This window comes from Chiloscyllium punctatum, chromosome 35 (genome assembly GCF_047496795.1).
Source record: "Chiloscyllium punctatum isolate Juve2018m chromosome 35, sChiPun1.3, whole genome shotgun sequence".
Classification (NCBI taxonomy): Eukaryota; Metazoa; Chordata; class Chondrichthyes; order Orectolobiformes; family Hemiscylliidae; genus Chiloscyllium; species Chiloscyllium punctatum.
This window is the reverse complement of record NC_092773.1, coordinates 23,358,448-23,372,566: the sequence shown is the minus strand read 5'-3', so window position 1 is coordinate 23,372,566 and position 14,119 is coordinate 23,358,448. Positions and strand designations below refer to the sequence as shown.

Here is a 14,119-nt window from a genome sequence, read left to right as displayed (position 1 = left end):
TAGAGAGGTTTATAAAATCATGAGGGGGCATGGATAGGGTAAATAGACAAGGTCTTTTCCCTGGGGTGGGGGAGTCCAGAACGAGAGGGGCATAGGTTTAGGGGGAGAGGGGAAAGATATAAAAGGGACCAAAGGGGCAACTTTTTCACACAGAGGGTGGTACGTGTATGGAATGAGCTGCCAGAGGAAGTGGTGGAGGCTGGTACAATTTCAACATTTAAGGGGGCCGCTACATTAATGCAGAGGCACGTGTTGGCACAGCGGGGGGGGCACCCAATCGGTGCCAATCGAAACCTGGGCAGACAGGGAGCCGATTTGAGATGGTGACTAGGCAGCAGCACGGGGAGGGGAGAGGAATGGCCGCAAGACGACCAGAAAAATCTCTTTTCGTTTCTCGTACAGAAGACACAGAAAACCAGAGAGATACAAAACATTTCAGTTTATTCCTCCAGACAGACTCTTCCAAAGAAACAAAAAGGGGATGGGGGGGGGAAAAGCGGGCAGCGATTTTTATTCTCTCTACATCGGTTCTGGTACTCGACGGTTCGGGTTTGAGGCAAAACGGGTCACCGTCGATCCAAACGGAACAGTTTCTTGCCCAGCAGCAGACGTGGAGAATGTCAAGTCTCCTCCAAAGTCTTGGACTGGTCTTGCTGAGCTGAACAACTCGGACACGAAGGCCAAAGCTGCCCTCTGGTGGCTGCACCGCGCAAGGACGCCCCGCAGTCCCAAAACCCGGCGACAGAAGGCCGGAGGGTCATAGAGATGGACAGCACAGAAACAGACCCTTCGGTCCAACCCGTCCATGCTGACCCAGATATCCCGACCCAATCTAGTCCCACCTGCAAGCACCCAGCCCATATCCCTCCAAATCCTTCCTATTCATATCCCCATCCAAATGCCTCTTAAATGTTGCAATTGTACCAGCCCCCACCACTTCCTCTGGCAGCTAATTCCACACACGTACCACCCTCTGGGTGAAAAAGTTGCCCCTTAGGTCTCTTTTATATCTTTCCCCTCTCACCCTAAACCTATGCCCCTCTAGTTCTGGACTCCTCGATCCCAGGGAAAAGACCTTGCCTATTTATCCTATCCATGTTCCCTCATGATTTTATAAACCTCTATAAGGTCACCCCTCAGCCTCCGACACTCCAGGGAACACAGCCCCAGCCTGTTCAGCCTCTCCCTGTAGCTCAAACCCTCCAACATCCTTGTAAATCTTTTCTGACCCTTTCACAACATCTTTCCGATAGGAAGGAGACCAGAATTGCACACAATATTCCAACAGTGGCATAACCAATGTCCTGTACAGCTGCAACATGACCTCCCAACTCCTGTACTCAATACTCTGACCAATAAAGGAAAGCATACCAAACGCCGCCTTCACTATCCTATCGACCTGCGACTCCACTTTCAAGGAGCTATGAACCTGCACTCCCAAGGTCTCTTTGTTCAGCAACACTCCCCAGGACCTTACTGTTAAGTGTATAAGTCCTGCTAAGATTTGCTTTCCCAAAATGCAGCACCTCGCATTTATCTGAATTAAACTCCATCTGCCACTTCTCAGCCCATTGACCCATCGGGTCAAGACGGTGCTGGAGAAATTCGGCCTTGTGCCAGCTGACCTCGAAGAGGGTTACCCTCAGATTACAACAGCATCTGGACCAGATGGGCCAATGGGCTGAGGAGTGGCAGATGGAGTTTAATTCAGATAAATGCGAGGTGCTGCATTTTGGGAAAGCAAATCTTAGCAGGACTTATACACTTAATGGTAAGGTCCTGGGGAGTGTTGCTGAACAAAGAGACCTTGGAGTGCAGGTTCATAGCTCCTTGAAAGTGGAGTCGCAGGTCGATAGGATAGTGAGGAAGGCGTTTGGTATGCTTTCCTTTATTGGTCAGAGTATTGAGTACAGGAGTTGGGAGGTCATGTTGCGGCTGTACAGGACATTGGTTAGGCCACTGTTAGAATATTGTGTGCAATTCTGGTCTCCTTCCTATCGGAAAGATGTTGTGAAAGGGTTCAGAAAAGATTTACAAGGATGTTGGAGGGTTTGAGCTACAGGGAGAGGCTGAACAGGCTGGGGCTGTTTTCCCTGGAGCGTCGGAGGCTGAGGGGTGACCTGATAGAGGTTTATAAAATCATGGGGGGACATGGATAGGATAAATAGACAAGGTCTTTTCCCTGGGGTGGGGGAGTCCAGAACTAGAGGGACATAGGTTTAGGGTGAGAGGGGAAAGATATAAAAGAGACCTGAGGGGCAACTTTTTCACACAGAGGGTGGTACGTGTATGGAATGAGCTGCCAGAGGAAGTGGTGGAGGCTGGTACAATTGCAACATTTAAGAGGCATTTGGATGGGTATATGAATAGGAAGGGTTTGGAGGGATATGGGCCGGGTGCTGGCAGGTGGGACTAGATTGGGTTGGGATATCTGGGTCAGCATGGACGGGTTGGGCCGAATGGCCTGTTTCCATGCTGACTAATGCCATGTGTAGTTCCCTTCTCCCACTTTCACTCCCATTCCTTTTTGTAACAGACGGCTAAATCCCACTCGCCTTCCTCGCAACACGCCAACTATATTCCCCCCCGCCCCGCCCCCCCCAATTCATTCGCCATCCCCCCCCCCCCCCACCCCCACCTCCTGCGTTCCCTCCCTTTCGAATAAATCGCCTCTTCGGTCCTCCTGACCGACATTCGCATTCTGAAAGAGAAAAGACAGCCTCAACCTATTTCTGCACGCAAAGCGGCCATGTCTCCTTCGCTCGTCCTCAATCGAGTCGAAGGTAATTACTGTTTATCTTGGTTTCTTTTTAAAAAGGGTGAAGCAACGTTATCCTGAGGGTGGGGAGTGACAGAGAGAGAGACAGACAGACAGGGAGCACAAGAGAGAACGATAGAGAAAGATAGAGAGAGAGAGACAGAGACAGAGAGAGAGACAGAGAGGCACACACACACACAGACTCAGAGAGAGAAAGAGAGAGAGAGAGAGAGAGAAACCCCAGAGAGTGACAGTGAGAAAGAGACAGAGAGAGAGACAGAAAGACACAGAGAGAGAGAGAGAGAGAGAGACAGAGAGACACAGACAGAGACAGAGACAGAGAGAGAGAGAGAGAGAGACAGACAGACAGACAGACAGACAGACAGACAGATGGAGGGACAGACAGAGACAGACAGAGAGAGACAGACACAGATACAGAGAGAGAGACAGGCACAGAAAGAGGCACAGAGAGAGAGAGACAGAGCGAGACACACACACACAGACTCAGAGAGCGAGAGAGACAGAGACACAGAGAGAGAAAGACACAGAGACAGAGAGACATATAGAGAGAGACACAGACAGACATAGAGGGAGACAGAGACAGAGAGAGACAGACACACACAGAGAGACAGATACAGAGAGAGACAGAGAGAGAGAGACAGACAGACAGAGACAGACAGAGGTACAGAGAGAGAGAGACACACACAGGGAGAGTGAGGCACACACACACACAGACACAGAGAGAGACTAAGAGAGAGAGAGACACAGAGAGAGAGACAGAGAAAGACACAGAGAGAGACAGAGAGACAGACACAGATAGAGAGAGACAGAGAGAGAGACAGAGAGAGAGACAGAGAGAGAGACAGAGAGAAAGACACAGAGAGAGACAGAGAGACAGACACAGATAGAGAGAGACAGAGAGAGAGACAGAGAGAGAGACAGAGAGAGAGACAGAGAGAGAGACAGAGAGAGAGACAGAGAAAGACACAGAGAGAGACAGAGAGACAGACACAGATAGAGAGAGACAGAGAGAGAGACAGAGAGAGAGACAGAGAGAGAGACAGAGAGAGAGACAGAGAGAGAGACACAGATAGAGAGAGACAGAGAGAGAGAGACAGACAGAGAAAGACAGAGAGAGAGAGGGAGACACCGGTGGGTGAGGGCTGGGCATGGAAGGAGACTTCTCACTGGGAGATCAAGTATCCTTCTCCACATTTGGGTTGCTACGGAGATGGGGAAACCCAGCTGAGGTGGCACGGATTTGTGAGTCGATCAAATTGCCCGCCTGTGCACGCACTCTGGGCACAACAGGGAATGGGTACCATAGAACATTCCGGCACAGTACAGGCTCTTCAGCCCCTCGATGTTACACTGACCTGTTGCACCAATCTGAAACCCATCTAACCGACACCATTCCATTCTCCTCTATGTGCCTATCCAATGGCCATTTCAATGCCCCTAAAGTTGGCGAGTGTTGCAGGCAGTGCGTTCCACGCCCCCTACTACTCTCTGAGTAAAGACACTACCTCTGACATCTGTCCTGTATCTATCACCCCCTCAATTTAAAGCTATGTCCCCTCGTGCTCTCCATCACCATCCGAGGGAAAAGGCTCTCACTGTCCACCCTATCAAACCCTCATATGTCTCAATTAAGTCACCTCTCAACCTCCTTCTCTCGAACGAAAACAGCCTCAAGTCCCTCAGCCTTTCCTCGTAAGACCTCCCCTCCCATACCAGGCAACATCCTCGATGCCCTTTCCAACGGTTCCTTCCAATCATCTGGCGACCAGAGCTGTCCGCAATACACCAAGTGCGTCAGCGTTTTGTACAGCTGCCTCCAACTCTACAGTGAAAGCTAGAAGAGATATCGGGGTGGCAGTGATGATCCCCTTGCTTCACTGAGTTGGGAGAAAAACGATAAGAGAAAGTGCTTTCAAAAAAAAACATCATAATTTATATATATATATATATTAAAAAAAAACCCTGCAATTTTCAGTACAAAAATAAAGAACTTCCGTATGGCTTTGGCCAAATATTTCCCAGGGTGCCCTTCTCCTTCAGTCTAACGAGTCTTTCCCCGGCACAGTTGGCCGTCAAGTCCTCAGTCCCCCCTCTCCCGCCTCACAGCGCCTTGCGGCGCCGACTCGGGAGAATTTTCCGATAGGTCCGCCGCTCCGAGACGTTGCGTTTCACCTTGACGATGGGGGTCTGCAGCTCCAGGTTGAGAGACGGGCTGGAGTGTGACTTCTTCAGGGCGCTGAAGCCGTCAGCGCAGTCCCGCAAGCGGCCCTCCAGCTTCTCCAGGTCGTCCGTCCCCTCGTTCAGCTTGACCTTCAGGAGGTTGATGTACGTCTCGATGCGACGTTTCTGAGGCCGGGGCAGGGGGGGGAGGGGGGAGAAACAAAAAGATCAGGTCAGGCGACGGGGCAAAGTCGAAAGGAGACCCCCGGGGGGGGGGGGGAAGAGGGGAATCCAGCAGGGCCTTCCGCAAGACAAGAGGGAGCCAAGGAGCGGGTTTCTCAAGCAGAGGGTGGCGCGTGGAAGGAGTTGGCAGAGGTTGGCACAAGGAAAGGAGAGGCGGGTAGGAAAGGTTGGACATGGACAGGGGCCGAACGCTTGGCAAAACAGGACTGGCTCCCTCTGGGAAACCTGATGGACACAGACGCAGGTCAAAATCGAAGGGTCCGTTTCGGATCGGATGGAGATAGTCTCAGAAGAGTGGCTTTGGGAGTTGAATTTAGATAAATGAGAGGTGCTGCATTTTGGGGAAGCAGAGTAGATTAGATTCCCTACAGTGTGCAAAACAGGCCCTTCGGCCCAGCCTGGATGGCAACTGGACACCGAGCCTCCAAAGAGTAACCCACCCAGACCCATTTCCCTCTGACTAATGCACCTAACACCATGGTTAGCATGGCCAATCCACCCCAACCTCCACATCCCTGAGCACTATGGGTAATTTAGCACGGCCAATCCACCCCAACCTCCACATCCCTGAGCACTATGGGTAATTTAGCACGGCCAATCCACCCCAACCTCCACATCCCTGAGCACTATGGGTAATTTAGCACGGCCAATCCACCCTAACCTGCACATCCCTGAGCACTATGGGTAATTTAGCACGGCCAATCCACCCTAACCTGCACATCCCTGAGCACTATGGGTAATTTAGCACGGCCAATCCACCCTAACCTGCACATCCCTGAGCACTATGGGTAATTTAGCATGGCCAATCCACTCTAACCTGCACATCCCTGGACACAATGGGACAATTTCCCATGGCCAATCAACCCTAACCTACACATCTTTGGTCTGTGGGAGGAAACCAGAGCACCCGGAGGAAACCCACGCAGACACGGGGGAGAATGTGCAAACTCCACACAGTCAGTCGCCTGAGGCTGGAATCGAACCCGCGTCTTTCGTGCTGTGAGGCAGCAGTGCTAACCACTGAGCTTAATCTTAGCAGGACTTATCCACTTAATGGTAAGGTCCTAGGGAGTGTTGCTGAACAAAGATACTTTGGAGTGCAGGTTCATAGCTCCTTGAAAGTGGAGTCGCAGGTAGATAGGATAGTGAGGAAGGCGTTTGGTATGCTTTCCTTTATTGGTCAGAGTATTGAGTACAGGAGTTGGGAGGTCATGTTGCGGCTGTACAGGACATTGGTTAGGCCACTGTTGGAATATTGCGTGCAATTCTGGTCTCCTTCCTATCGGAAGGATGTTGTGAAACTTGAAAGGGTTCAGAAAAGATTTACAAGGATGTTGCCAAGGTTGGAGGATTTGAGCTATAGGGAGAGGCTGAACAGGCTGGGGCTGTTTTCCCTGGAGCGTCGGAGGCTGAGGGGTGACCTTATAGAGGTTTATAAAATCATGAGGGGGCATGGATAGGGTAAATAGACAAGGTCTTTTCCCCCTGGGGTCGGGGAGTCCAGAACTAGAGGGGCATAGGTTTAGGGTGAGAGGGGAAAGATATAAAAGAGACCTAAGGGGCAACTTTTTCACACAGAGGGTGGTGTGTGTATGGAATGAGCTGCCAGAGGATGTGGTGGAGGCTGGTACAATTGCAACATTTAAGAGGCATTTGGATGGGTATATGACTAGGAAGGGTTTGGAGGGATATGGGCCGGGTACTGGCAGGTGGGACTGGGTTGGGTTGGGATATCTGGGTCAGCATGGACGGGTTGGACCGAAGGGTCTGTTTCCGTGCTGTACATCTCTATGACTCTATGACCGATGAGGGATGATGGGTCAAATAAACAGACATCAGAGCCTCTCTCTCAGCTGTACTGTCCTGCTGTCCTCCCCCACCTCAACCCACACCTCTGCAGGCTCCTTATGATTCCCCCCTTTCCCATGTCTGCTCTTGCGCACTCTCTCACGCCCCGCCCCCTCGCCAACTCGTTTGCCCCTCTTCGTTCGGAAATTCCACTCTTCGGGAAGCGAATTCCCTTCCCGTTTCTCAACCTCCAACCCCCCTCCCCCTCCCCAAATCCCCTCCCTCGGACCTTTTTCAGCACGGGATCCAGCATTCCTGCTTTCCTCACACCCGTTCTCCTTCCCTCTGGAGTCCCCGACCGATCGGGAATCTCTCGAGATGTTGGGAGACCCTCCCCCCCGGGAAAAACAAAAATCAGGGGTTCCTTGGGACGCCGAGTGGACGGGAACAGACTGCCTCCTGGCGGCACCTGCGTTTCATTGCAACGCAGCACTCCCCCCTGCCCACGATCCGACCCCAATTCCAAACACGCGCATCGGAGCTTCGGGCTGAGGGATCGTTGCAGACGACGAGTTTGAACGCGGGGAGATTATGATCAGTCTTTCCGTCTGGCCTATCAGATTGAAATACAGCTTATTCAATCTCCGTTATTGGGGTGGGAGGGGCAGGGGGTGGCTGAGTGAGAGCCAGTGAGGTAGTCAGACTGAGATCATGGCTTTAATAGTATCCTTCCTATGAGGGGGGGTTCCAGAACTGGACACACTGCAGAGGAGGAAAGACACCACTTTGACTGGGACAACACATCCATCCCGGGACAAGCCAAACAGAGACACGCACGAGAATTCCTAGAAGCATGGCATTCCAACCGGAACTCTATCAACAAACGCATTGATGTGGACCCCATTTACCACCCTCTGTGAATAAGAACATGTAATGACACTGCCGACACAGGAAATGACACTGCCGACACAGGAAATGACACCGCCGACCCAAGGAAACCTGAACACATAAAGTGGGTCGTAACATCAGCGCTTCACCAGAGGCCCACCGAAGATGTTACCTAGTAAGGTGACGAAACGTCTGAAAACGAACCTTCCAGCTCAGCGAGCGAACCTACATCCAGAACCTCAACCTGAGCTACGAACCTTCTCAAAAACTCCAACTTGAACTCCCATCTGCCACCATGGATGGGCCAGGCAGCGGCAAATGGAGTTCAAGCCGCAGAAGGGCGATCGGAAGAGCGATTAATGCGTCTCAAAACGGTTGCGGGAATCCGCCCCCGCCTCCCCCCCCCCCCCCAACCCCCGGGAAGCACTGTGGATCAGATAGATGTCCCTGGAGGTAGGCAGGTGGTTAGAGTGGTGGAGGATTATGGGATACTTGGCTTGATTGGATCGACAGTAGGGGGTTTGAGAGACGGGTTGGGGGGGGGGGGGGGGGGGGGGGGGGAGGCGATGTAAGAAACACCGCAGGAATAACTCCATCGGCTCACCTCATATTCGAAGTACTCCTGCTTCAGTTTGTATTCTTCAAAGTCCTTGGCCTTCCACTTCCTGTCTGGAAAGGTCATCTGATGGTCGTCGAGGTCGTCCAGTATCGATTGCAGCATGGCATCATGGGATTCCAACTGTTCCTCCTGCGATGGGACACAACATGCTCAGGCCAACCTTTCTCGCTCAGCCTCCGGGGGGACGGGGGTAGGGGGGGGGGGAGTTAGCGGTTAAGGGCGCTGCTTTTGGAAGGCAATGCACCATCCTTACCCGGGCTATGACTGACCCGACACGATTGGTTCTTCACGATTGGCCCAATCAGGAACGGGCAAGCAAAGTCCCGGCCTAGCCAGCCGCCTCCCGTGAGCGAACCGGGACGGGGAGGGTGCAGGAAGAGAAAGAAAGTCGCTCCCACTTCCGACTGGCCCCCTGATGGTGCCAACGGGGAGTGGAGGTGCCAACCCGGGGCTGTCTCCATGAGCAACTGGCTCCCCCCCGCCCACCCCCCCAAACCCCTGGGGAGCAAGCCCGGGCCTTCTTTGGCCCCGAGGCAGCACTCACGCCAACCCTTCAGAGGGCGCACTGTCCCCTCAGTGGTGCCCATTCTCCCTTGCAGATGGGCCCTCCCCGGTCCAGGGGACGATGCCCACGCAGGGGAGGAGTGGGCACCTGTTGGCGCCGGTGGCCTCAGAATCTTCCGGCAAAGCAAGCGGGCGAGGTGCAAAATGGAGACCTGCGCCCGTTTTCCAAACCCCGCCCCCCACAGTGCCATCTGTCAAAAGTGGCCACCCCCACTCTGCCACAAAACATGGTCAAACTCGCAAAATGGAAGGCAGAAAGGGGCATTACAGACTGACGCAGAAACTAAGGGGGGACCCAGATTGTTCTCTTTCGGCGCCCGAACCGCTGGACGGGTTTTAAATCGAGACAGGGCGGCTTGAACGCCATCCCCAAAAACTGGCCGTTTCCAATGTGGGCCCGACAAAGATGGCTGCCGGAACGGAACCGCCGCCTGCTGCTTCTTAGAAACCTCCAGGCCACAAGCCAGTCACCCGGAATGTCACGTCACCTTCGCTCGGTTCGCACCTCGGGCGGGTGGGGTTCGAGCCAGCCCCAGCCAGTTCTGAACTTGCGGCGCCACCAAAACCCATCATGCCTGAGTCGGCGCTAACGGCTCCGCAGTTGCCTGCCGCAAAAACCCAGCTGGACTCAAGCCCAGTCACATGTCAGGAATAGAAACCCAAATTTTAATTCGGGGGGGGGGGGGGGTAGGCTTGGCTAATTCAATTGGCATCTTGCGATGCAGATGGAGCCTGACGGTGGGGGTTCAACTCCCACCGCGGCTGAGCTCAAGAAAACATCTCCGCCACAACTTCTCCCTTTCCAGTCGCCCCACTCCAAAGAGGGAGCATCCCTGCAGTCCTGGAGGGACAGTGGCGTCTTTCCCTTTACGAGATGGATCTTGGCCACCTCCCGACTGTGAACCCAAGAAGAGGGAGCCATTCTGGGAATACCTCGCTGCCGGTTTTCCCATCTCGAGGGCTCATTGAAGTGCGATCTTCAGAAAGAATCCCGAGTTTTTAAACCAGTGAAGTGAACCGTTTTCTGACTTACAGCTCTGGTGAAATTGACCAATGTCTGATTGACAGTGAAATGAACCAATTGTCAACATCTAACTGCAGTGAAATTGACCAATGTCTGATTGACAGTGAAATGAACCAATTGTCAACATCTAACTGCAGTGAAATTGACCAATGTCCTGATTGACAGTGAAATGAACCAATTGTCAACAGCTAACTGCAATAAAATTGACCAATGTCTGATTGACAGTGAAATGAACCAATTGCCAAAGTCTAACTGCAGTGAAATTGACCAATGTCTGATTGACAGTGAAATGAACCAATTGTCAACATCTAACTGCAGTGAAATTGACCAATGTCTGATTGACAGTGAAATGAACCAATTGTCAACAGCTAACTGCAGTGAAATTGACCAATGTCTGATTGACAGTGAAATGAACCAATTGCCAAAGTCTAACTGCAGTGAAATTGACCAATGTCTGATTGACAGTGAAATGAACCAATTGTCAACATCTAACTGCAGTGAAATTGACCAATGTCTGATTGACAGTGAAATGAACCAATTGCCAAAGTCTAACTGTAGTGAAATTGACCAATGTCTGATTGACAGTGAAATGAACCAATTGTCAACAGATAATGACAGCAAAATGGACCAATCTCTGCCTCGCAGGGAAACTGATCAGTTTCCAACTTAGCATTTGTTCCCCTGGGACCGAGACCGCGGCATGGACCTCCTATTCTGAAGTCCACACTGGGTTGGGGGCAGGGGGGAATGGGAATGGGCAACTGATTCAGGAATGGCCGGAAGCTCCCTGATCGGCTGGCGGAGTGGGGGAGGAAGGCATCGCGTGGAACCGTACCTCGGACTGCTTGGATGTGACAGAAGGAAGGATGGGCGGTTGAACTTCCTCTTGGAGCCCACGGCGGCCGGGAAAGGGGGCGAGGAAAACATGGCGGCCACCAGGTTGATCCGAGTGATCCAGGAGCTCATCTGCTCGGCGTTCCTGGTGGTCAGAAAAGAGGAACCTTTCTCGCTTTGACCGTAAAGACCACACCCCCCCCACATCCTTAAGCTGGTCCCACATTCCCCCACGTCTGCTTCCCTGACCCCCCCACCCTGCCATTCCCCGAGTGATCTACCAAACCCGGCCTTCCACCTTCCCGCAGCTCTCTGGGAGTTTCAGAGGCCCTCTCGCGGGAGACATTCCTCCTCAATCTCAGTCCACCTCTCCCCCCCCATCCTCAACTCACCCAGGAATGAGCAGGCCTGGTGGATTGGAGGCTTCGATATTCCCTCCCGCCCAAGGGATCAGCCAGGTTTCCCAGCGCCACCGCCCTCCAAACCCCCACTGCCCGTCGCGGCCCTGAACCGCCCTCCCCACTCACTCGGCCTGAAAGAGGAAGATCCGCCAGTCGGCCGTCTTCAGCCGGAAGACGTGCGGCCTCTTGTTGTATTCCTCAGCTCTGCAAGCCAGGGAGTGGTGAATGCTGATGGCTTCTTCGGAAGCCTGTTTGCTAGGCCGAGCTCCTCCTGCTGGCACCGAACAGAGGCAGAGAGCTCGAGTCAGAGAGATGTACAGCATGGAAATGAAAAGAATATAGAAAACAATATTCCTCAGCTCTGGAAGCAAAGGAGTATGAACGCTTTTGGCTTCTTCTGAAAGCCTGTTTTGCTAGGCCCGAACTCCTCCTTACAGGCGCCGAACAGAGACAAGGGCTTCGAGTCAGAGAGACGTGCAGCGTCGAAACAGAAAGAGTACGGAAAACGCGTTGACGGCCGATGGTCAAGCCACCTCAGAGTCCCGCGGTCAGTTTAATCAGAGAGACACTGAGCTGGTGGGTCCCCTCACGGTCAGCCCCAGTCGGTGCTGGGAATCCAATACCCTGCCCTGTTGGCGTTCCCTCACAAGCCGGCCCCACCCCACCCCTGATGGGGAGAGAGTCGCCATAGCAGAGAGCTGGACCCCTCTCGGCCCTGGCCCCTGTCCCTCCAAACCTTTCCAATGCAGGGACCTATCTGAACATCCTCCCCACTGTACCTTGTGCAAGTTCAAACCACCCTCTGCGTTCAAAGAAATTTGCCCTCGTGTTCCTCTTTTAAATCTTTCACCTCTCCCGTTCAAGAAAAAAAGTGCCCCTGGGTCTTGAATCCTCCCCACACGAGGGAAAAGACACCGACCGTTCACCTTATCTATCGCCCTCTGGATTTTACAAACCTCTAATAAGGTCACCCCCCCCCCCCCCCCCACCAAAACTCCCACGGGGAGAAAAGTCCCGTTATAATTCCTTCCCAGCAACTTCCTGATAAATCCCTTCCGAACCCACTCCATAAGACGCTTCCGATGACAGAACTGGGGACAGTTCTCCAGACGAGGCCTCACCAATGTCCTGTACAACCCCAACTCAAAGCTCTGAGCAACGAAGGCAAGTGTGGCTAACACCGTCTGTCTACCTGTGAGGCAAAATGCGAATAATGATGGACCCCTCTGCTCGACAGCACTGCCTAAGGCCCTACGGTTAAGTGGGCAAGTCCCACCTGTGTTTGTGTCGCCAAAATGCCACCCCTCGCACTTATCCAAATTAAACTCCGTCTGCCTCTCCTCAGCCCACTGACCCAATTGAGTGAGATTTCTTTGTAACCTTCTTCATCAATTTGAGTGGCCCACACCAACATACTAACCACGTCTTCTGTATCCTCAGCTAAATCGCTTATTGAACTGACAAACAGTGGAAGGCCCAGCACCGATCGTTGTGGCACTCCACTGGTCTCAGGCTTCCAGTCTGAGAAACAACCCTCCACCATCATACTCTGTCTTCAACCATTAAGCCAAATCTATCTTCGATTGGCAGGCTCCCCCAAACCCATGCGGTTCGAACATTACAAATTAGCCCACCATGTAGAACAGGGATTAGAATTCCAAGAGCGTGGAAACAAGCAACAAGTCCACACCGACCCTCCGAAAAATAACTCACCCAGACCCATTCCCCATTCCCTATATTTGCCCCTGACTAATGCAACTAACCTGCACATCCCTGAACACTATGGGTAATTTAGCATGGCCAATCCACCCTAACCTGCACATCCCTGAGCACTATGGGTAATTTAGCATGGCCAATCCACCCTAACCTGCACATCCCTGAGCACTATGGGTAATTTAGCATGGCCAATCCACCCTAACCTGCACATCCCTGAGCACTATGGGTAATTTACCATGGCCAATCTACCCTCACCTGCACATCCCTGAGCACTATGGGCAATTTAGCATGGCCAATCCACCCTAACCTGCACATCCCTGAGCACTATGGGTAATTTCACATGGCCAATCCACCCTAACCTGCACATCCCTGAGCATTATGGGTAATTTAGCACGGCCAATCCACCCTAATTTGCATATCCCTGGATATTATGGGTAATTTAGCATGGCCAATCCACCCTAACCTGCACATCCCTGAGCACTATGGGTAATTTACCATGGCCAATCTACCCTCACCTGCACATCCCTGAGCACTATGGGCAATTTAGCATGGCCAATCCACCCTAACCTGCACATCCCTGAGCACTATGGGTAATTTCACATGGCCAATCCACCCTAACCTGCACATCCCTGAGCATTATGGGTAATTTAGCACGGCCAATCCACCCTAATTTGCATATCCCTGGATATTATGGGTAATTTAGCATGGCCAATCCACCCTAACCTGCACATCCCTGAGCAGTATGGGTAATTTAGCATGGTCAATCCACCCTAACCTGCACACCCGAGCACTACGGGTAATTTAGCACGGCCAATCCACCCGAACCTGCACATCCCTGAGCACTACGGGTAATTTAGCACGGTCAATCCACCCTAACCTGCACATCCCTGAGCACTATGGTAATTTAGCATGGCCAATCCAACCTAACCTGCACATCCCTGAACACTACGGGTAATTTAGCATGGCCAATCCACCCTAACCTGCACATCCCTGAGCACTATTGGTAATTTAGCATGGCCAATCCAACCTAACCTGCACATCCCTGAACACTACGGGTAATTTAGCATGGCCAATCCACCCTAACCTGCACATCCCTGAGCACT

At 52.4% G+C, this 14,119-nt stretch overlaps 1 protein-coding gene across 1 annotated transcript; it reads right to left on the bottom strand.

The window, feature by feature from the left end:
* Positions 1-3,932: 3,932 nt before the first annotated feature.
* On the bottom strand, positions 3,933-11,556 carry LOC140459841 (PH and SEC7 domain-containing protein 4-like). Its single transcript, XM_072554375.1, has 4 exons — positions 11,427-11,556; positions 10,901-11,044; positions 8,463-8,606; positions 3,933-5,125 (listed from the first exon to the last, which is right to left on the bottom strand). Exons 3-4 carry the CDS (start codon positions 8,577-8,579, stop codon positions 4,880-4,882), a joined length of 363 nt encoding a protein of 120 aa, XP_072410476.1. The 5' UTR covers positions 8,580-8,606; positions 10,901-11,044; positions 11,427-11,556; the 3' UTR covers positions 3,933-4,879.
* Positions 11,557-14,119: the final 2,563 nt, after the last annotated feature.

Excerpts from the sequence above, each read along its gene's own strand:
- LOC140459841 (XM_072554375.1), bottom strand. The coding sequence starts at position 8,579 with ATGCTGCAATCGATACTGGACGACCTCGACGACCATCAGATGACCTTT. Across the intron at positions 5,126-8,462 it reads AGGAGTACTTCGAATATGAG|AAACGTCGCATCGAGACGTA; the intron begins GTGAGCCGATGG and ends CCCCGGCCTCAG.